At 33.6% G+C, this 25,113-nt stretch overlaps 1 protein-coding gene across 1 annotated transcript; it reads left to right on the forward strand.

Annotated features, from left to right (window-relative positions):
* The first annotated feature begins 1,947 nt into the window (after positions 1-1,947).
* On the forward strand, positions 1,948-7,264 carry LOC131167797 (cytokinin dehydrogenase 1-like). The gene is made up of 5 exons (XM_058126686.1): positions 1,948-2,639; positions 4,253-4,380; positions 4,904-5,095; positions 6,092-6,354; positions 6,733-7,264. The coding sequence occupies exons 1-5, from the start codon at positions 2,051-2,053 to the stop codon at positions 7,055-7,057; spliced, it is 1,497 nt and encodes a 498-aa protein (XP_057982669.1). The 5' UTR covers positions 1,948-2,050; the 3' UTR covers positions 7,058-7,264.
* The last annotated feature ends 17,849 nt before the right edge of the window (positions 7,265-25,113 follow it).

The following is a 25,113-nucleotide window of genomic DNA, read 5'->3' on the forward strand; positions in this document are numbered from 1 at the left end:
CATAGAATCACTGAAGGCCTGTGACAACCTTCATGTTCCTTGTGCTGCCGCTTAGAGTAGATGGTTCTTGGTTGTATTCCCGATCGTTAGTGATAGACTTTCGAGTTACAATTGAAGCTAACTTTTACATGCTTTCTTTACTGCTTTCATTTAAATATATACACTTTCAATACCTGCACTTTACTTTTCATGCAAGTTTACATCTTTGATTGTGTTGAAACCCTAGGGTAAAGGATAGCCTAGCTAGGAATTCATTTGCTTATGCGGACTAGGCTACGGTTCATGTACAGGGTGATCTCATGATTGTTGTGATAGAGTATACCCTAGTTCCCGATCATGCTCCAAATGATTGGTGCACCTTCGTTACTCTATGCCATCGAATGGTTCACTTAACCGTTAGCCTAGGACGGATAATTGATTGGACATAGTTAGTGCACACAACAGTCTAGGCTTGATTCATAATCTGAGATCTGCTTTTTAGGAGTAGTGTTAACGTAAATTTACATGCTTTAAATATTTGTTAGAAAAACGTTTTCAAAATCTCACCTTTTTACCTTTTCACACAAAGTTGTAGCTAGTAAACTAGGCTGGAAGTGGTTAATAATTGCATTTGAGTCCCTATGGATCGACACCTAACTTACTCACTGTTCTATGGAACTTGGGATAGTTAGGTTTATAAATTTTATTTTTGGTAGTTAATGACCCAAACTTTGACGAGCCTACCATATATATCGAATATGCTTCTAGAATTAAGATAGGGGATCCTCATCATGATCCTCGACAGTAGCTACCTATTATTTTCATATCAGATACATAATGAGTGAATTTCACTTTTTAAAACATCATGCTTAAACCTAGAAAAATGGATAAAAATCCATTAATTCGAAACCGAATCCGACCCACTTAATTTGACTCATAACCAATTTGCACATTAAATGAGTCAAATATGGTTTGAATTTTTTTATCCACCTATAAATGAGTTGGTTGGCGGATTTAAGAGTTTATCCGATGAATATCAGCCTATCCGCTAACAACTAATATTTAAATTCATTGATAATATAATATAATATAATATACTCATGCTTATTAGGTATCAAATCAATTAGCATAAACTCTATTGACCAAGGCCTAATTCCACACTCTTAACTCTTACATTACTATATGCGTCTCTAGGCCTACCCTATGCCCATATTTAAACTCAAACCCAAATATTCAGTTTTTTGTTGATCAAAATAAAAGTGTTTAAATTCATGCTCTGACAAATAAGAAAAATTTTTAATTTTGTGTTTAGTTATTAAATGTTTAATATATTATCAAATTATAATTTTAAAAACAACTTAATTATTGTGTTATAAAATAAATTGTTCATTAGATGGTATAAAAAATTATATTAGGAATGAAAATGATGGATTATTCGTCATTTGCCAAGTATTATTCGATCCGAATCGCCATAAATTCATAATTTAAATGAGTCAAATTTGGATTATAATATTCTCACCCGATAATTCGCCACATATTATCCGATCTGATCCACTGTCTTATCTAATTGTGCTTATCATGAGTGAGACACGTGTATTATGTGTCTTGCATCAATAAAACAAGGATATGCACAGTTTGGAAGCAAAGACACATTCTATAATTTTCGTAAGCCATGATACTCACGTGACTTTGACTTTTGAAATTTGTGTGAACTCCCACAAAATGCACACCACAACACCCAAAAGACCAACCCCACGTACTAAAAAATAACAATAGAAGCCACAGTAATTCAACCAGCAGAGAGAGTGAGAGAAAAAAAAAAGAGGAAAGTTGACTTGACCTTGCATGTGCAACGCAACCCAGTCCAGCTTTCTTTTTCAGGGTTTTTCTTGTATGCCTTCCCCATTAAACATGCATTAACTTTGCTTCCTATAATCTTCGCATTAAATTCTCCCCTCTACCATCCTTTTCCTTCCACCCCCCTCTCTCTCTCTCTCTCTCTCACTCCCTCCCTCCCTCCCTCCCTTCCTCGCTTCGCCTCTGTGTCTCTCTCTTTCACACACTAAGAGCAATGGGTTCACCGCCTTACAGCATTCTTAAAACACTGAACGACGTTATCGTGGTTTTGCTCCTGAGTTGTTTCTATTACAGACTTACTCTCTGTTCTGAACGTCGACTTGAGTACGTAATCGACACCAACATGAAAGATCTGCAGGAGGCAGCCAGCGACTACGGCAACCTAACCCATAACCTTCCGTCGGAACTTCTGCGTCAAGCGTCTGTCAAGGAGATTTCCGACCAGTTAATGTCTATTTTCCGGCAGGGTTCGCAGTCGCAGACGACGGTCGCCGCCAGAGGCAACGGCCACAGCACCCACGGGCAGGCGCAAGCTCTCAACGGCGTAGTTATTGAAATGCAATCGCTGCAGACGCCAAAAATGCAGGTTAACACCGGGGCTCAGCCGTCGGTGGACGTCTCCGGCGGCGAACTATGGATAAATGTTCTGAGTGAGACTCTTAAATATGGGTTGTCGCCCAGATCTTGGACGGATTATCTTTATCTCACCGTTGGTGGCACTTTGTCGAATGCCGGAATTAGTGGGCAGGCTTTTAGGTTTGGGCCCCAAATCGACAACGTCTACCAGCTGGAAGTTGTTACAGGTATACATACGGACAGACACACATATGCACGCACCTCACTTCTTCTTCTTCTTCTTCTTCTTCCATCATTCCATGCTTAATTTGTAAAGATTTTATAAAATAACTTATATTCTTTCTTAAGTTTAAATCCGTTCATTTGAAATCTAAGTTCTGTTTTTATTTTATTTTTATTTACTATTTTATTATTTTTCCATCTCTTTTCTTTTCCCTCACATCATTTCCGAAACCTCCTAACACAAAAAAAAGAAGGAAAATTTAAAACCAGAGTTTTGCCTTCTCACCACATATATATACACTCGCGTGTGCTCACACAAAGATATAGAGGCACATTCAAAGAAAAAAATTATTTTTATTCACTGATGATGTTACATCTATCTCAATGTAATGTGAAGTGATGTCATCATTATAGTGTATTACATAGGATGTGGGAAAAGAAAAAACATATTTTCAAATTTGAAGAAGATTTTAGTTTTAGTATTTAATCTAAGAGAGTAGTACTAGAATATTTTTAAAAAAAATTGTAAGATATTTTGATTACTATTTTTTCATTTTAATAACTTGGTAGAAGATAATATTGGTATATTAATGTTAGATTCAAATTTTGAAATCAAATATTGTGGGATATACGTCGACATTCTTCATAATCTTGAATTCTATGATACAATAAAATATATTGTTATAATTGGTGCATGATTTTTACTATTTATGAAATTAACATTTCATTTTAAGTCATATATATATATATATATATATATATCTATATATATATGTGAATGTGATGTAATAATGTATTATGCTACATATATGCATACAATAAATAAAGTATACAATGAATAATAATTGAATTTTTTTAAAAAATATTATATTTTTTGTAAAATAATGAATGAATATAGCAGTAGTTTAAATATAATAAAATATTAATAATAGAAATTAGAGATCATTATATATTAAATATACAATAATCTCATAGCTTAAGTAATTAATTATTATATTTTTACTTTTTTAGCTATAAAACAAGGGTATCATTTGTAAAATAGACTATGTTCAAATTTTATATTTATACAATACCAAATACATGGCAATATCTTATGTGAATGGAGAAAATTTTCGTATGGTAAACAAGTAATTGATCAATGAATATGGGCCTATTCACCACCAAATTCAAGTTCACCACTATTTTATATGTTTTTTTTTTTTAAATTTTCATGTATTTCTAAAAAGTATTGGCAAAATAATACTTCAAAAAAAATTTCTATTTGTCCTTGTATGATATGGATTATTATGAAATTAACATAAACTTATATACTCATTCTAAAAGGATGATTTACCTAAAGTCTGTAAGAAAAACATTTTGCTCCCTATAGATCTAGAAGGCTATGATAATATTCTGTAGAAATTTTGAGTTAGGAAGTGAAAGGGTTAAAAATTGAAATTTCCTATGATATTTCATTTTCAGTATATGTAGGAGATTTTCTTGGATGTTTTGTAAACATATAATAGCACAAAAAAAATTAAATTTTCTTTTTCAACTTTTTTTCACTTAATTTGATTTTACTATACATATATGTGCATAATCTTACATGATGTATTTTCAACTTGTTACATGATTGTAGGAAAAGGAGATATAGTCACTTGTTCAAAGAAATTGAATTCTGACCTTTTTTATGCTGTTCTTGGAGGGTTGGGACAATTTGGCATTATCACTCGAGCAAAAATTGCTATTCAAACAGCACCACAAATGGTATATTCATTGTATCTATGGTTTGAACACTTTATAAGAACCTCCTTTGAATGTGTGATACGTGCAATTGCTTTCTTTTTCTTTGGGGCTCATTAGATGTTCATTGGTAAATTGGTAATTGACTATTAAATATTAGATAGCCCATTTCCATCCCATACTTTTTTCCATTCACAAGGTTCAAAATCTAAACTTCTAGATTGATGTTGGTGGTCATCGATTTGTAATGGTCACATGTTGAGTGTTGACGTGGCTAGAAAACAAGATGTGTGGGCCCATGTGGGTTTACGTGGAGCTAATGCCATGTCTGTTGACCATGTCAACCTGTGACAAGTAGCATTTTTCGAACCTCAATATCGAAGTCTCAACTGTATTTCAAGCTATCTAGTCATGTAGATTAATTTGGAGCATGCTCTCATATTCTTTTTTAATAAAAAAATTAAAAAAAATTGTGGTTCATTAATGCTGCTACTCGTTCTTCTTCGATCTTCTTCTTCTTCCAAATGTGATTGATTGCTTTTAACAGGTGAAAGTGATTAGAGCAGACTACTCAAACTTTTCCATGTTTTCCAAAGACCAAGAAGATTTGATATCACGTGAGGATACATTTGACTATATTGAAGGGCTTGCCTTGGTGAACGCTACTACTAGAACAACTCTTTATCGCATAGAACTGGCCAAGTATTTTAATACAGATGAGAGAGTTGCTACAGAACAGGTCAATATTTCTTTTCCTTTATTTCAAATCAGTAAGAAGTATTTGGTTAATGATTACAAAAATTAAACCATGTTAACAATTAACCCATAAGCTTTATTTATTTGTTTATTTTTTGGTTTTATTGGGTTGAAATTACATCGTAGGTAACATGGCAATCTCCCATAGATCCCTTATTCCTTCCAACCTTTCTCAAATTTAAAATGTAAGATCAAACTCATACATGAGATCTTGTATTAGATTATTCATATCTCCAGTTGGGAGCCAATAATAATAAAGAAAAATAACAAATTTAAAATTTTTTGAAATTTAGCATGGAATATACACATTCATTCCTATTGTATTTCATGTTCAATATGGAATACGCAATTTGAGTGGCTTTTTTTTTCTAAATAATTAATCTACTTATATTTTTATCTTACTTTACTATGATATTCTCAAGAATAGACATTAATTCACATACCATGGTACATTAGTCATTGGTCTATGTGCTTAGGCTCAATTTGCTTGTGGAATATAAATCTATTTTTCATTTTCAAAAAAGCTACAAAAATGTCACCTTATTTTTTTATCTTTTTTTTTTTTTTTTAAAAAAAAACTACATCAAAAAGTTAGAAAATATATTTTTACTATGTTTTATATATTTTTTATATAAATATTGGAAAATTGAAAGAAAAATTGGCTTTTTCTTTAATCTAAAAAATCTAAAACTAAAAAATACAAATTATTTTTATGAACTAATCAGGCACTTAGAACTATATAATGACTGCCCCCATTTTTAAGACTTGTAGATCAGTGTTCACTTAACTAGTACACTCCATTAATAGAAAAAATTAATGGTAACAAGCAAAGGGAAAGAGAATAATTATTTTAAAAATTATTTCGATAATCTCAAATAATGCCGAAAAATTGAAGGTAAAGTTCTAGGCTTCAAAACACAGTATTGATAAGCCTTTGGTTGCAAATCCTAAGTACTAATTTGATCTCTAATGCATGCAGGAAATTGACGGATTGTTATCTGGATTGAGTTATATTCCATCAACGCTTAATAAATCAGAAGCCTCATATATGGAGTTCCTCGACAGAGTGCATACTACTGAGTTACAACTCCAAAAACAAGGTTTATGGGAAGTCCCTCACCCATGGCTAGTCCTTATGGTTCCCAAAAGCAAAATTCAAGTATTTGCAGATGAAGTCTTCAACAAAATTATCGATACCGAAATCAATGGTCCCCTCATAATCTACCCAGTTAACACATCTAAGTATGTATAGTTTAGTTAAATAATTAGGGCAAATGATACTAATCTCCTTAGACATTGGGCAAAAGACACTCTTTCAGGAATCTCCTTTGAGGTTACACGAATTTCAGAGACTTTCTTTAAGTTTTTCAAAAACAAAAAAGCACTAATCTCCCCTTATATTTTACAAAAAAGAGAAGTCTTTTGAGGGGGGATTTATATTTTTTGATAAATTTCAGGAAGTGTATGGAATTTTCGAAATTTGATAGAAGGCTGCTAAAATTCGAAAGAGACCATTGTCTTTTACTCCAATAATTGAATAGCTCATCCATTTTTCTGACTAGGATGTCCAAGTTCTTTAAGATAGATGATCAGTTTTCTAAGTATGTTTCATAAATGCAGGTGGAAGAAGAACACTTCTTTGGTGACCCCAGATGAAAGTGTCATATACCTTGTGTCCATCCTCTCTACTGTATTTCCATCGTCTACAACAGCAGATAGCTTGCAGCGCATTTTAGCTCAAAACCAAAATATTCTAGACTTTTGTGAGACAGCCCAACTTGGTACAAAACAGTATCTAGGGTTTGAGAAAAACCAATCACAATGGCAAGCCCACTTTGGGCCAGCTCGTTGGGAAGCTTTCAAGAGGAGGAAGTCAGTCTACGATCCTTTGGCAATCCTTGCCCCTGGTCAAGGAATCTTCAAAAAGGGAGAACCCATCACCTAAAACTAATTTGATGTACTTGGAATGTTGAAGTTTGGGTGACCTTGGATTTCGATTTGTGATATTTAAATAAAAGGTAGAATAAAATTGTATTAAATTTAAACATGAAATTCATCATTTTAAACAGAACCTTAAGATAAATAAATAATACAAAGATCAATCGAGATGTATGCAATATTTTGCAAAGTCAATCTCCCTTGTTTAATTCAATTGTTTCACTTGTTTGGGCTGTTGGGGTTATAACTTTTTGTTTAATTTATTGTATGTTTGGAGAGGTTTTGAATTTGAAATTGTATTGAATTTGAATACGATGCAATATAAAATTGTATTTGAAATTTATCCAAATCCATCCAAATCTAAATTTAAGGTCTGAAATCAATGCTCCCAAACGCAGCTCTAATATTTTTAAAAGGCACGGGCGATGTTTTAGATTTGAAACCCTAGCCATTTGATTTCTAAAGATATGTTAATTAGATTAAAATATGAGTGAAATTTAGGGTGGAAGAGTCGATATTATTATATAACACAGCAAATAACAATTTTGAATTTAACCTAAAGAATGAAGTAGAAGTATGATTTGTTTCTATAAATGTTAATTTAGTATATATTATGAGAAACAAAAAGTTAAATAATGGATCGGCACAACTATCCATATTACACAAAAGAAAGATGTAAACTAGAAATAGTTAACCCACCTATATATTGGATTAAATGCTACAACTGACTTTTCATGAAAGTCTACTATTGTATATATTTTTTTCTCACTGATCCACATGTGTGTGTCTATATATATATATATGCATTTATGTACATATGTGAACTTGAAATACGTATCTATATGTGTATATATGACATTAAGAAAATAAATAAAAATAAGGAATCTACCTTTTTATTTTTAGTTATAGATGAAAGTGAATATATATATATATATATATATATATATATATATATATATATATATGCACATATGCATGCATGTATAGTAAATTAATAATAATCATATTTGAAAGATTTTAATTTTTAATAATATTTGATATGAAGAGAAAATACAACGAAAAATTAATAATAATCATATTTGAAAGATTTTAATTTTTAATAATATTTGATATGAAGAGAAAATACAAAGAAAAATTCACTTTTTTTTTAACTTCTTAAAATAAAATATTTGATTAAAACACAACTTATAAGTACATTTTGACGGAATATTTGGATGTTTCCATTATGTCAAAGACACAAACATTTGTTGGCCAAGAGACACAAGTAAGGGGTGTAGACACCCAAAACGGTCCGGACCCTTGTATAACAAAAATAAACAGCATTTTAATTATTTCATGAAAAATATAAATAAATAAATAAGAAATATAGGAAAAATAGAAATATAGGGAAATAAATTGTACATAAAATAAATAAAAATAGAAAAAAATATAATAAAAGTGGGCTAGCGATCTTGAGTCTTAAATTTGAACTTGCAAAAAAAAAAAATTAGACATGTGCAGAAATCAGATATAAAATTGATTGGCATAATTGGTCAAATTATCAATTTGTGTTAAGTTTGATTGATCAAATTAAATTTAATCTAAATTGATTCTTCAAAACTATAAATAGTGGACTCGGATGAGGGAAGAAGGATACAGAAAGCAATCATGAGGAAAGTTAGAGAGTTTTGGTTTCGATAATTCTAAGTTTGGGTTGAGAGTTTTGATTTGCTAAAGAACTGAGGAATTGAAGGGAATTCAAGAAGGCCTAAACGAGTTTCCGGATTGAGAATTGCACCTTCAGAAGCCAAATCAGAAAGGGAAACACACAAAGAGCATCACACATAGAGAAAGTATACTGTAGGAGAAATTAGAAAGCTTCACCTACACCTAGCTTGAAGACTGAAGGAGAGGAAGACAGCAGGTTGGTTTTGGGTTTATTCTCATATATTTTTTGTTATTTTATTTTATTTCATCTAAACCCATTCAAAAATAGAAAATAAAAATGCTTTGAAATTGACTGTTTGATCTGACCCGCCAGACTAAATCTGACCCATGGATATGGATCTAGTCCACTAACCCAAGCCCATTCTATAACCCGGATCCAATCCAGAACCTAGGATCCGGATCCCCAAAGACCCAAGTCCAACCTGGACCTGGGTCCATTGACTTGTTGACCAAAAAAACTCAACCAATTTAAAAAAAAAAAAAAAAAGCCTAATCCCATTAGTTTTAAAAAAACCCAAAGCCTATGTGTTTTTGAAAACCACGTCCACACGTTTTAAAAAAAAAAAATCAAAGCCCACCGAACTAAACAGGTTGGCCTGGTTCAGACCGACTAAACCAGTCTGTTTTCTTGAACCATGTGTGTGTGTGTGTGTGTGTGTGTGTATTAATTGGTTTTTTGAAAAAAAATTATAAATTGGAGAAAAAAATAAAAAATCATAAAAAATAGGAAAAAGTATTTTTGAAGTCCCAAAGAATATTGGAGTTATTTTTGCTCAAATTTAAAAAAAATTGAAAAATAAAAATACCAAAAAATGAGAAAAAAAAAGTTTTAAAATTCATAGAAAGCTTTAGAAAAATGTTGAAACTTTTCAAAAACTTTCTACAAAAATTTTGAAATATCAATGAATATTTTTAAAGATATTTTTTCTTAAATTTGATGATTTTACTTGATTTTTGTGGGAGTGCGTCCCAATGATTTCAAAAGGGGTAAAGAGATATTTCAGACCTCACATGTATTAGCTCTAAAGGGGTTTATCTAACAATATCCCCTCATTTAGAGGTCTTATTAGGCATTTCTAATCGCACTTTGATTTTATTTTTCCTTTAAATTTTATTTATTTATTTATTTATTTTATTTATTTTAAAGGAGTAAATTAAAGATCATTAGATTCAATTTAGGGATAATTCATAATTAATTGGGTACCATTCATAGAATGGGTGTGTAGGGGGTGTTAGTACTTTCCTCTTGCATAACTGAACTCCCGATCCAAAGTATGGTGAAAGCAGACTGGGACTACTGATTCCTTGACCAATGATTAGTATAGAGACCAATCAATGAGTAGTAATTATGTGATCTAACTGCACCTAGGTAAATAACAAGTTAGTGGTGACTCCATCGAATTTCAATATTATTATTCCTCACCATTCCAAACCTATTTTCAAGACATTGCGACAGTTTGGCAACTCCATTGGGGACTTAGAGAGTCGAGCCATCAGTTAGTTTTAAATTATCCCAAATATGAACTGAATGGTCTTTCAATTGCTCCCTGATGTTTTGTATGTAAATATGAATTGTTGTGTAGCTATGAATATTTTTCTTGTATATAACTATTATATGATTAACTCTTGTATATGTGGAATTGATGGATGACCATGTGCAGAGATTGATGATATGTGTTGTTTAAAAGAATACGTTTTAAAAATTTATGTGAGCACACACATTTTCACAAGCCTCCTACCCAGGTTTTACCTTTTAGGAATAGATAGGGGTGTAGTACCATTAGCTCTCATGAAATAAGGTCTTTGGAGGCGCGTGAACCACTCCGCTTATTTTGTACTTTGTCCAAGTTCATTAGGTAAGGATAAGGGACATGCTGAGAACCTATTGTTGATAAGGAATAGAGCTTGAATCACATATATTTTAAACTTTAGTTTCCCCCATTAAGATAAAGCCTTGATGAAAATCGGTAAGTGATAAATCTACCTACGGTTGGATTAGAAAATTCATCCTTTCTTCTATGTTGGATTAGATTGAGTTCTTTTGTGTGGTGTCCTACATTTTACATCCATATTAGGCATACATATTACTTAGTCAAAATTCTAGAAAATCCCCAAATCACCCTATGGACAACTCAGTAGTGGTATATAATGAGGAATAAATAAAGGTTCAATAGTGTTTTGGAGTCTAACAAAATCATCATAAAAGTAGTTGAATTAAAAGAATTGAGGTGGTTGAGAAAGGAATTGAGGATCAATATGGTCAAATTGGTGCATTAAGTGAATTAATCCTCATAAATCTCCAACCATTGTGCCTTTAAGAAGTTCTCACTCTTTAGATAGGATTTGTTGTCGAGTCTTGCTTCAACAGGAATGGTATGGCTATAAGAAAAGGTAGGGTTACTGAGGAAAGATTTGTCAAGAGCTGAATTGAGTGCTCAACAGATAAGGTCAACTCTTAAGAGTCGGCAAAGGAAAATAAATATGTCTACAAGTTGAGGAAGACAACTTGATTGTTAAATTGTGAGGATTGTATATGAAGAGCTGAGTTGATTTGGGAGTTTTCATTAGGTGATGAGGTTTTTCCAAGAATTTTGGCAAAGTAGTTGTTTTAGGTTGCATTGCATTCATGCATAGTCATAGCCAATGGGTCCTTGCTCATGTCCCAGTTGCTACAAAAAGTGTTCCATGGTGCTATAACTAAAACTCGGGGTTCCAACATTGAACAGTACACGACAATCTTTCTACATCCTTAAAATACTGAACATAAAACCACAATCATGGGAGAACATTTGGAAAGCCACATGAGAAGTCTTGAGCAAAGTTATGAGGAGATCCGTCAAGATGTTCAAGACACTAAAGATCAAATGAATAAGTTAATGGAGATACTACTATAAGCAAGGGGAAAACTATGCAATCGCCAAAACCCATAGTTGAAGAAGATCCTTTATTTCCACTAGTATTTACACCTATTATTGAATATTCATCATCACAACCAGTCAATTGGTTCGGGACCAAGCTCATACCCATTTATCCCAATGGCACCAGTCCTAGGATTTTACTCAATGCGAAATACACAAGCACCACCAATCATAAATCTTGATATCCAATGAAGGGGAATAGTCAAGGAAATGACTAAAAAGCATATCCTTAGTTCGAAAATGAATCATAAATATGAAGTATTGGAAGAACGTTTGTGAGCTATGGAGGGAACAAGCATGTTTGGTTCGATGGATGCTTTGAATCTGTGTTTCATGCCTAATGTGATTTTACCCCCAAAGTTTCATGTCACGGAATTTCGAGAAGTTTAGTGGGTCTAAATTTCCATCAACTTATTTAAGGATGTATTGTTAGAAAATGGTTGCATATTCTGATAATGATAAGCTATTTATCCATTGTTTCCAAGATAGTTTGACTGGGGCAGCTATAAGATGGTACATTTAGCTGGATCGAGCAAAGATTCGCACTTGGAAGGATCTAACTCATGCTTTCATTACACAGTGTAAGCATGTGATTAAGATAGCTCTAGGTAGGTTGACTTTGCAAAATATGGAGAAGAAAACGAGTGAATCATTTAAAGAATATGCTTACTAAAGGAGAGAAATGGCAACACAAGTTCATCCTCCAATTGAGGATAGGGAAGCAATTTTTTTATTTGTCAACACTCTCAATGATCCATATTTTGGCCATCTTATCAAAAGTAGTCCCCAGAATTTTGCAGATTTGGTAATCACCAGAGAGTGAATTGAAGGGTTATTTAAGGTGGGAAGGATGAGTAACTCAAGTATTGGCTAGGGAACTGTGAAAAAAGAAATGGACAAAAACAAATATTAGGAGGTGCAAGTAATACAAGGACATCCTTATGGAGGAGATAATGCCAAAAAGGAAAAGATATTCATTTAAAAGGGCTCCATGCTAGGTTGGAAGATTGACTGGTTGTCAACTTCAGGGATGAGTCAATACGATACAAAAGTGATGGTGGAAAACTGAACATGTGCTTGAGTACCCCAATGGTGATAGAATTAGCGAAATCCTTCATTCTTAAAAAAAAAAAAAAAAAACAATTTCCCATAAATTATCTTTTTTTTCATATTATTTTAAATTTTAAATGAAATAAAAATGAATTTCAGTCACATTTCAGGGTCACCTTTTTGCCAAATTTTGTCTATTTTTGCTTGTGTTTTATGTAAGGATACAGGAAATTGTTTTGCTAGCTAGAGCCAATAATTTTGAAAGTCCATTCAATAAAGCAAAAAAAATACAAAAAAAAAAATGAAAAATGAAAAATAAAGGATGCAAAATGGAAAAAAGATGAAAAGATGAAAAAATAAATAAAAATTAAAAAAGCATCCCAATTGGTGCCAAGTGGAGCAATGTGTCATCGATAGTTTTAAAAAAATGAATTAGTCCGAAAGAGGATTTTAATGATTCACAAGGACCTTACTAGAAAATGGACTCCAAATTGAAGGATCTTATGTAACTCTCAAAAGGGGTATTACTGTTAGCTGTTATCAAATCGGATGCTATAAAAAATAGTTAAAAAAAAAAATTGTCTTGTGAATTGTTTGCCTTTTTTTATGAAATTAATGAACAAAGTTTCTTGAGTTTTTGTCTAAATTATGGTTTATGCCTTAAGGGTATAATGATTGTATTCTGATCAAATGAGGAGTGGTCATCGTTAGCTGATTAGTATTCCTAAAAGAATCAAATGAGGCATTGATTTACCTCGCATTTTGGGCAACCTATTTTTTTTTTTCATGTAAACTACCCTTCCAAATAAAAAAAATGAACTAACAATGATCCTCAATGTTAACCTAACTGAGCTTTTCAATCTTATTTTGATGATAACAAAATGAATGATACTTTAACATGTGTTGTTGAGTGGTTTTATTCCAGGTCTAAGTAAAAGGACACTCATGGTTAATCATGGAAGTAAATTGGAGATCAAATGTCAATCAAGTGAAAGCTTCTCAGTATATTGAAGTAATGAACGACAAATAAAGAGCTTAAAGGCCAAGCAGATCTTGAAGTCAAAACTGAACCTCAAGAGGCTGCAAGACTTAGTGATTAAGTAGATTATGCTTAGAAGGAGATTTGTAAGTACTTCAAAGTCATTACTATCCAGCTATGTAAAGCTCCTTAAGATACAAAGACTTAAAGACCAGGACTTGAAAGACTCTTGAAAATGTTCTTGAAAAGTGTCAATTAAGTTTTTTAAGTAAACTAGATTTTTAAAGAAATCAAAAAATGAAAAATATTTGAAAAAGAGGTCTGCCTAGCCGACTGACTCATTAAACTAAACATACCCAACCGACTGACAATACCCAGCCAACTAACCAGTTTTGAACGTGGTTCGGTCAGCCAACTGACAGAAAACTTTTAGTAAAGTTAACTGTCCAGCCGACTGACTCAAATGAACTAAAAATGCCTAGCCGACTGACAATGCCCAGCCGACTAACTACTTTGAACGTGGTTCCGTCAGCCGACTAAAAATTTACCATAATTAATTTTTGAAATTCAGAATGGTGTTAGCCACCTGTCCAGCCGACTAACTAGTGCAAAAAATTGACCCAGTCGAGTGGGTCACCCAACTAACTCTATGGGGAATTTCAAATGTGCGAGAAATTTTTCAAAATTGATTCTCTGAATTAATATTTTTTGAAAAATTACCTAAATGATTTGTATTAAATGAGGCAAATTTTCTTCAAAAAGGTCTAGAAATACCTCCCTTGTTCAATGAAAAAATAAGAGAGAATACAAGCACACAAGCGATATACATCGAAGAAAAACAAGATTTCTACGCTGAAATTCTCCTAAAAAGATCATTCTTGCTCACATCTTTTTGCTGGGGGAAAACTCTACGAAATTACTGGATTGAAAAACAAGGGTTTGGTTTTAAGTTGCATCTAGAATCCTTTTAAGAACCATTGGTGACTTCTAAACCTTAAGCTTCACATTGTTTATTTAGTTTTGGTTTTGAAGTACGATTTGGAATTTAACTTGTACAATCTGCTTTGTGTTTTGATAGTGTTTTTGTACCCAGATCCATTTCTTTCTACTTGATCTTTGACGGTTCAAGGCATTGTTGAATCGTTGAACCAAGCATAGGTTGTTGCTTGGAGAGGTTTCTCTTCCTTAAAAAGAGGGTGATTATTGTAAGGTTTTGTTCCACTTGGAAGGAAGAAGGTATAGTGAAATCCTTAGGTGGTTGACCTAAGGCGAGGATATAGGCTGGGGTAAGCTGAACCTCGTAAAAGTTGTGGTGTCACTCTTTTTTAAATTTCAGCAAAGATATAACCTGTGTGGATGTTGTAATTCTTTCAATCATAAAATAACGTGTATTGGAAATTAAGTAAACTCAAAGTCTAATTTGTTCTTGGGCTTGCGAAAACTAAAAGGGAGTAAGTTGGTTAATCGATCTTTTGCAGAATTCGTAAGGAAGTACGTTGATTGGTTAACAACCCAATACCTATTAGTTGAAGGTTTATTTAAATTCTAATCTTGAAAAAAGTGTTTGGATGGTATTTTAATATTCAATTCAAAACCCAACTACAAAACTTGCACATTCATATACAGGGCTGCTGAATATTGCAAATTAAGAATTGATTTTTGGTGTTATGGTTGTTTTGCTTGAACAGTTAATTAATTAGTTGTGCTTGTTGTGATTGTGGATTGATTAGAGAAAGTAAGAGTTTGTGTGGATTGCCAATCAATAAGAACAAAAGAATTCTTTAAAGAATTGTAAAAAGGGCAAGAACTCTTAAAAGGGATCTAAGGAATTTTTAAATAGCCCAATTCACCCCCCCCCCCCTCTCTTGGGACTACACCTTAGGTTTCAATTGGTATCAGAGCCCGGTTATAGCAAAACCTAACAAGTAGCTATATAAATATCAAAATGGCACAAATAGGAGTAGCTCCCTTTGGTGAGGGTCAATCCTCAACTAGGCCACCCATTTTTTGTGGACTAAATTACACTTTTTGGAAGCAACGAATGAGAATCTACCTTCAAACAATGGACTGGAAGGCATGGAATGTTGTTACAAATGGAAATCTAATTCCTACTAAACTAGTAGATGGAAAAGAAGTCCCTAAAGAAGATAAAGAACTGATCGAATCAGATTACAAAATGTTGCAAATTAACTCAAGTGTAATAAACGCCTTATATTGTGCACTTGATACAAATGAATTCAATAGAGTAATGGCGTGTAAAACAGCTAAAGAGATTTGAGACAAATTAGAAATAACCTATGAAGGCACAGTAGATGTTAGGGATAGTAGAATTGATATGTTAACTAGTGAATACGAAACTTTTAGAATGAATTCCGATGAAACTATAACAAGCATGTATACTAGGTTCATACATATCATAAACTCACTAAGTGCCTTAGAAAAAACATATTCCATCCATGAGATGATCGGCAAAATTCTAAGAGCTCTTCCACCTATTTGGGAACCAAAAGCCACAGCCATTACTGAAGGGAGAAACCATAAAATAACTACCTTAAATGAACTCATAGGATCTCTTCTAACCTATGAAATGATGTTGAAGGAAAGAAGCAATGAAAACAAAAACAAGAAGTCTATAGCTCTAAAAGCCTTGAAAGAACATTCAAGTGAGGAAGATCATTCAAGTGAGGAAGATAATGAATCTAGTGAATTAGAAGATGAAGACTTAGCTCTCATAGCTAAAAGGCTGGGAAAATTCTTGAAAAGAAACAAGAAATTCACTAGAAAATTCAACGGATCAAAAGCTGAAAGAAGTGAAAATAATAAAAAGGAATACAAAAGCAAAAATGATCCTCCCACTTGCTATCAATGTAAAAAGGTCAGGCACATCAAGCCGGAATGCCCACAACTCAAGAAGGAAAAGAAGAAAATGAAGCCTGCAATGAAGGCAACTTGGGATGACACAAGTTCGAGTGAATCGGAGAGTGAGTCAAGCGATCAAGAAGTAGCAAACATGTGCTTCATGGCACATAATGAAGAGGTAAACTCTTATTACTCTCTCTCTCTCTCTCTCTCTCTCTCTTTGAAGATTCGTGTGATGAATCATGTAGTAATTTGTGTGAAAGCATGCCCTCTTACGAAGAACTTCAATCTGAGTTATTCTCTCTACATAACAAGTTTATTAAAGTCTCAAAGAGAAACTTAAGCTTGAAACAACAAAACGAAACACTTAGAAATCAGCTTGAATCCTCAAAACTTGTTGAAGAAGAAAAAGACTTAAAGATTGAAAAGCTTGAGAAGAAAGTAGATAACTTGTCTAAAAAATTAGCTAAGTCTCAAGTGAATGAAGATAGCAAAAGAGTGCAAGAACGAAATGATCTTAAAAACCAAATTCAAGAGAAAGAAAAGGTCATCTACAACTTTACCAAAGGTAAAGATAACTTTGAAAAAGTGGTAGGATAACAAAGGATGGCAAACAAGAAGGAAGGAATTGGTTACAATGGAGCACCAAACAAAAGAAAGAAAAGATTGTTTATGGGATATTTTGTAAATCAATCTAAACATTATGCAAACACTTCATCAACAAATATTTATGAGCACACCACTTTCTACATGTGTAAAAATAAAGGACACATAATGTTTAGTTGTCCACTCAAGAAAAAGTAAATTAAAGTAAAAAATGAGTGGAAGATAAATAAAACTAGACAAGATTTAAAGAGAGTTAACAAAGTTTGGATCCCAAAAGTGACAACATAAATCCTTTCTTGTAGGTTTTCTTTAGGACCATTCCGTCTAAAGATAAATGACACTTGGACAGCGGATGTTCAAGGCATATGACGGGAGATAAATCTAAGTTCACTTTTCTCACTCAAAAGGGAGGATTTGTAACCTTCGGTGACAATGCAAAAGGCAAGATCATCGGAATTGGTAAAATAGGTAAAGACTTTTTACTTACTATAGATGATGTCTTGTTAGTAGATGGTCTAAAGCATAATTTATTAAGCATTAGTCAACTTAGCGACAAAGAATTTGAAATAATGTTTAAGAAAGACAAATCCTTAATTCAAGATTCTAAGGATCAAAAGACATTATTCACTGCACATAGAATGAACAATGTATATTGCATAAACCTTGATAGCTTGATTTCTCAAGATATAACTTGCTTACCTGCCATGAGTGAAAATAGTTGGCTTTGGCATAGGAGGCTAGGACATGCATGCATGGATCTTATATCCAAGCTTTCTAAAAAGAATTTAGTCAAAGGCTCGCCTAACACCAAATTTGGCAAAGATAAAGTGTGTGATGCTTGTCAACTAGGAAAACAAATCAAGAAAAGCTTCAAAAAGAAGAAACATATATCAACTAGTAGACCCCTAGAACTCATACACTTAGACTTGTTTGGTCCTACTAGAACCCAAAGCTTAGGAGGAAAACAATACACCTTCGTAATTGTTGATGATTACTCAAGATACACATGGGTGTTGTTCTTAGCTAAGAAAGAGGAAGCTTGCAACTTATTAATCACTCTATGTAAGAAGCTTAAAAATGAGAAAGGGTATAATGTCTCAAATCTTAGAAGTGACCAAGGAAGAGAGTTTAAGAATCAAGACGTTGAAAAATTCTGCAATGAATATGGCATAAATCACAACTTTTCAACACTTATAACCCCACAATAAAATGGAGTTATGGAAAGGAAAAATAGAATCCTCCAAGAAATGGCAAGAACTATGCTTAATGAAAATAACCTACCCAAGTATTTTTGGGCCAAAGCTATAAATACAACTTGCCATATAATTAATAGGGTTTCCATTAGATCAAGCCTAAACAAGACACCCTATGAATTGTGGAAAGGAAGAAAGCCTAACATAACTTACTTTCATGTCTTTGGATGTAAGTGTTTCGTATGAGGAAAATTTGATGCTAAATAGGATGAAGGTATTTTCCTAGGATATTCCACAAATAGTAAGGCCTATAGAATCTACAACAAAAGAACACTCACCATAATTGAATCAATTCACATAGACCTTGATGAATCTAATCCTTTTTTTAAGAGAAGTCAAAAATGAAGAAAAAGATGATATGTTTAAAAAGGAGGATGAGATAGAAATCAAGGAAGAAAAAGAAAATGAAGAAAACCCAAAAGATGAACTCATAGAAAATTCGGGATTACCAAGATTATGGAAGTATAGGAAAGATCACCCTCAAGAACAAATTATAGGTGAACCATCTAGAGGTGTGACTACTAGATCTTCTCTAAAGAACCTGTGCAATCACTATGCATTCCTATCTCAACATGAACCTAAAGATGTTGAAGAGGCCCTTAAGAATGAATCTTGGATAATTGAAATGCAAGAAGAATTAAACCAATTTGAAAGAAGCAAAGTATTGCAATTAGTACCCAAACTAGAAAATCATTCGACCACAGGAACTAAATGGGTATTTAGAAATAAAAAAGATGAGAATGGTATAATCATTAGAATTAAAGTTAGACTTGTAGCGAAAGGGTATAACCAAGAAGAAGGGATAGACTATGATGAAACCTTTGCCCCTGTAGCTAGAATGGAAACCATAAGAATGCTATTAGCCTATGCTTCCTACAAAGAATTTAAGTTATACAAAATAGATGTCAAAAGTGCATTCTTGAATGGGTATATTAATGAAGAGGTATATGTTGAACAACCCCCTGATTTTGAAAATATAGAAAATCCTAATCATGTATTTAGACTAAGGCTTTGTATGGATTAAAACAGGCCCCTAGGGCTTGATATGAAAGACTTAGTGGATTTCTAATTGAGAAAGATTTTTCAAGAGGAAAAATTGATAGTACTTTGTTCATCAAAACTAAGGAAGATGACATATTTTTAATTCAAATCTACATAAATGATATAATATTTGGTGCTGCAAATGAACATCTATGTAAAGAACTTGCAAAGTGTATGCAAGAAGAATTTGAAATAAGCATGGTAGGGGAATTAAACTATTTTCTTGGACTTAAAATCAAATAAGCAAAGAATGAGACTTTTATAAGTCAATCCAAATACATAAAAGAAATGATACAAAAATTCGGTATGGAAAATAGTAAACCCATAGGAACACTTATAAGTACCACCATCAGCCTAGACAGAGATGAAAAGGGAAAATCCGTAGACACAAAGCACTATAGAGGTATGATTGGAAGTCTATTATATCTAACAGCCAGTAGACCTGACATAATGTTTAGTGTGTGTATGTGTGCTCGTTTTCAATCAACACCTAAGGAATCACATCTAATAGTTGTTAAGAGAATCCTAAGATACTTAATAAACACTATAGACTTAGGGCTATGGTATCCTAAGGACACCGGTTTTGAAATGATCAGTTATTTAGATGCGAACTATGTCGGTTGTAAGATAGATAGAAAAAGTACAAGTGGCACATGCCACTTCTTAGGAAAATCTTTAGTTTCTTGGTTTTCTAAGAAACAAAATTCGATGGCTTTGTCAACTGTTGAAGCTGAATATGTAGCAACTGGGAGTTGTTGTGCACAAACACTTAAAATGAAACAACAATTAAGAGATTTCAATTTAAAATACACAACTATACCAATTAAGCGTGATAATAAGAGTGTGATTAACATATCTAAAAATCCTATTTCACACTCAAGAACCAAGAACATTGATATAAGGCACCACTTCCTAAGAGATCGTGTTCAAAAAGAAGACATCATTCTACATTCATCAATACAAATGATCAATGGGCTGATATCTTCACTAAACCTCTCTCGGAAGATAGATTAATAACCATTATAAGAGAGCTTGGTCTACTACATAGTAGAGAAACTAACTAAAAGGATACAGCTTAAAGAAAAATCTATAGTTAACCAACTGACTCTAAGGTCAGCCGACTGACTGAAGCTATTTTATTTTATTTGTTGGGAACAGAGGCCAGTCAGCCAACTGACCCTGAGGTCAGCCGACTGACTAACAAAGCAACCCTAGACTTGTTTATATAACTCAAAGAGTTCAGTCAACTAACCTAGGGTTCATCTCTTTATGTGTTCTAAGTTTGTTTTGGCGTGCACTTTGATGATACAACACTTAGCTTGGTTAATTTCCTTGTTTCTTGAAAAATAGATTTATGCTTATGTGATAAGCAATATGCTACATGTGTATGTTTTAAAATTGGTATCTTGAAATCTTTAAAGACAATGAAAATATTAATGATGTATGGCTCACTATACTTGTTGGAAAATCTGAGCTTAAAGTTATTAAGTATGATTTAGAAACATGATTTTTTGAAATGTCTTGATCATGTATGCTTATGATGGATCACATGAATAAATGAAAAATTGGCATCTATGGACGTATATTGGAATCCATGAATGTATCAATTGGTATTACTTGGTATTTGAGCAATAAAGCATATATGCGCATGTAATAATATTAATAATATTGCCATAATCTTGGATTTAAATGATGAAATATGAATGCCACTATATATATAAAAAATGCATGAATACTTGACTATTGTAACACACTATATATACTATATTGTAATCTATAGAAAAATGTGTGGTCATATGTTTATTTGCATATTTCTTTTTTACCTTTTTTGATTGATGTTAAAAGGGGGAGTAGTATTTGAGCAAAAATTGAGCATGTTGAGCATGATATTGAAAAATGAGCATATTGAGCATGATATTTGAGCATGTCGAGTATGATGTTGAAAAATTGAGCATTTAGCATGATATTGAAAAATTCGAGCATGAAATATGTAAGGGAGAAGTAAATGATATTGTATGGTATCTACGATGAGTATGATGAGCATGATATTGTATGTTTTTGAAATTGGTCTTGAAACTACAAATTGTTAAATTGATGCTTATTGTAAGGGGGAGTAGAATAATGCTAGTTATACGGGGGAGTCTTTTTAAGGCTTACTTATATTTTTGCTCCTCATTTGTCATCATAAAAAAGGGGGAGATTGTTGGCCTAACTGGGCTTTTCAATCTTGTTTTGATGAAAACAAAATGAAGGATGCTTTAACATATGTTGTTTGGTGGTTTTATTTTAGGTCTAAGTAAAAGGACACACACGGTTAATCATGGAAATAAGTTGGAGATCAAATGTCAATCAAGTAAAAGCTTCTCAGTATATTGAAGCAATGAACGACAAATGAAGAGCTTAAAGGCCAAGCAAATCTTGAAGTCAAAAGTGAACCTGAAGAGGTTACAAGACTTAATGATTAAGGAGATCATGCTTAGAAGGATATTTGTAAGTATTTCAAAGTCATTACTATTTAGATATGTGTAAAGTACTTCTTTACACATAAAGAGTTGAATATGCGCCATAGGAGATGGTTAGAACTCATCAAGGATTACGACTGCACCATCAGTTACCACCAAGGTAAGGCTAATGTGGTGGATGATGCACTGAGCCATAAATCGGAAGATACAGCACAGCTAGCAGCAATAGTTCAGCACCCAATTCAAATGGACTTCGAAAGACTCGGCGTGGAATTGGTAGCAGATGATCCTCGGGTGCTTATTGCCAGTCTGGTTGTTTAGCCAACACTATATGAAAGAATTAAAGCTACATAGGGGAATGATCCAGAATTGGCAGAAGTGATAGCCAGAATACAAGATGGTCAGGGGGAAGAATTCAGTATTTCTAATGATGGAGCTTTGAGATTTCACATCAGATTGTGTGTGCCTGCAGATGACAATATCAGGAGGACGATTTTAGAAGAGGCGCACAGATCTCTATACACTATTCATCCTGACAGTACGAAAATATATAAGGATCTGTGGGAGTATTTCTGGTGGAGTGGCATGAAGAGGGAAATAGCAAAATTTGTGCAGCAGTGTTTGATGTGCCTACAGGTTAAGGCTGAGCACCAAAGGCCGGCTGGTCAGTTGCAACCCCTTTTCATTCTTGAATGGAAGTGAAACCACGTATCCATGGATTTTGTTACTAGGCTACCGCCAGCGCCGCATGGTCAAAATGTCATCTGGGTAATTGTTGATAGGTTGACAAAGACGACTTACTTCCTGCCCATTAAGGTTAGCTACCCTATGAACAGGTTAGCAAAGATTTACATACAGGAGATTGTTCGACTCGATGGAGTGCCGGTATCCATAATCTCGGACCGTGATCCATGTTTTACATCGCGGTTCTGGAGGAGCTTGTAGGAGGCACTAGGGACTCAGCTAGCATTCAGCACCGCTTTCCATCCTTAGACTGACGGTCAAATAGAGAGAACGATTCAGGTACTCGAGGATATGTTGCGAGCATGTGTATTGGACTTGGGGGTAGCTGGACTCAGTATATGTCATTAGTGGAATTTGCCTACAACAACAGCCATCGGGCTAGCATAGGTATGACTTCTTATAAAGCACTTTATGGTGGGAAGTGTCGTTCCCCTCTATATTGGAGTGAGCTGAGTGAGAGGCGAATTTTGGGGCCAGAGATAGTCCAGCAAGCGTACGATAAAGTCTAACTCATTTGGGATCGAATCAGTGCAGCACAGAGTCAGCAGAAAAGTTACGTAGATACTCATCGCCGGGAACTAGAATTTGAAGTGAGTGATCATGTATTTCTGAAAATCGCACCATTGAAGGGAATCATGAGGTTTGGGAAGAAGGGTAAGTTCAGCCCTAGGTTCATTGGCCCATTTAAGATACTCGAGAGGATTGGGTCAGTGGCTTATCGGCTAACTTTACTGTCATCTCTAGTCAAAATTCACGATGTGTTTCACATTTCCATGTTAAGGAAGTACGTCCCAGATCCTTCCTATATCATCAGCTATGCAAAATTGGAACTCAGTGGTGATTTAGCATACGAAGAAGCTCTAATGCGGATTCTAGATAGAAAAGAACAGGTATTGCGTAGCAAAAGGAAACCATTAGTGAAAGTTTTGTGGATGAATCACGTGGCAGAAAAAGCCTCGTGGGAGCTTGAAGATGAGATCAAACGAAAATATCCCCACTTGTTTAGTGAATACAGCAGTGATGTATAATTAAGGTAATAGTAATTTTATTTTGTTTAACATAGTGGAATTGTAATGTAGTGTATAGGATATGTAGTATTTCTTTTATACTTGTAATCTCCCAAAACTACCCATGTAATCACGGTAATCCTTCGCCATAAGTGAGGGCAGGTAATAAAATAAGTAGACCATTTTGCCTTTAAGGGATGATGAATTATATAAATAGTAAATTTTGAGAACGAAATTTTATAAGGAGGGGAGAATGTAATGACCCGAATAATAATGGTATTTAAATAATAAAGAGGGAGGGAAATGAAAACGAAAATAGAAGGAGGCACCAGACTTCGTTGACGAATGCGACGTTGCATTTTGGGATGCAATGACCCAAGGGAATTTAGCAGGTCCTCATTGACGAACAAAGGGGATTCGTTGACGAAGACAAGTTTTGTCGACAAGAAGATACCAAGAGAGGATTTTTTTAGGTCTGAAATTCATTGACGAAGGTGCAAGTTCGTCGATGAACTTTCTACAGGACTCGTCGACGAGGGGACGTATCTCGTCGACAAATTCGGCTCTATAAATAGCTGAAACTCGTATTTTTACACAGAAAAATTCACAGAAACTCTCCCTCTCCTCTCTCTACGGTCACTCCCTCCTCTCTCTTCAATTTCGGCCACGTTAGCTACCGGATCGACAATCTGAGGCCACCACGACGCTCTTGAGGAAATTCTCTCCAAGTCTGCCGGAGCGGATCGTCGGTGGGATGAAGTTGGATTTCATCCCAGATTCAGGGTAAGGTTTTTTTATTGAAATTTGACTTTCCAGCAGTTGTAGGAAATGTTGTAGATGTAGAAATAATGATATTTTGTTTTGGGATATATGGTTTTTAGGGTGTTGAGTGGAGAACCCAGTGGGTGTAGGACCCGTCTCAGTGAGGAGTTTTTTTTTTATAGGAATCAAGTAAGGGAAATATGCTATGTTAGGCAGTTTTAGAATGATTTTCAGTATGAAATGTATATTTTTACCAGATTATTATTCACAGCGGAAATTTATACAGTTTATCAATTATGTTTAATACGTTTTAAATTATTGTGTGGCTTGAGAATATAGATATAGTACAGAAACATGTTTTACAGTATTTTCTGAGTTATGTATTACAGATTATATAGACAGTGGATATGTTTTATAGCAATTACAGAATACCATGATTATACATTTTTTGCAATACCATGACATACAGATTTATAGTTTATTTCATAAACACAATTGATATAGATATATTTTATTACAGCATCATGGTTAATACAGTTATTACAAAATCATGGTAAAACAGATAGTTATATACAAAAATGTATTATATAGTATCAGACCCTGTTGGACCATTACAGTTTACAAAACACGGTACCGTTGCTATATATAGAATAGAGTGCAACCACCTATTTAGAT

The sequence above is a fragment of the Malania oleifera genome, chromosome 11, assembly GCF_029873635.1.
Source record: "Malania oleifera isolate guangnan ecotype guangnan chromosome 11, ASM2987363v1, whole genome shotgun sequence".
NCBI lineage: Eukaryota > Viridiplantae > Streptophyta > Magnoliopsida > Santalales > Ximeniaceae > Malania > Malania oleifera.

Bases quoted from the DNA above. Each gene is read 5' to 3' on its own strand.
- LOC131167797 (XM_058126686.1), top strand. From the start codon at position 2,051: ATGGGTTCACCGCCTTACAGCATTCTTAAAACACTGAACGACGTTATC. The intron at 2,640-4,252 runs GTATACATACGG...ACATGATTGTAG, and splicing joins CCAGCTGGAAGTTGTTACAG to GAAAAGGAGATATAGTCACT. The intron at 5,096-6,091 runs GTCAATATTTCT...TAATGCATGCAG, and splicing joins AGAGAGTTGCTACAGAACAG to GAAATTGACGGATTGTTATC.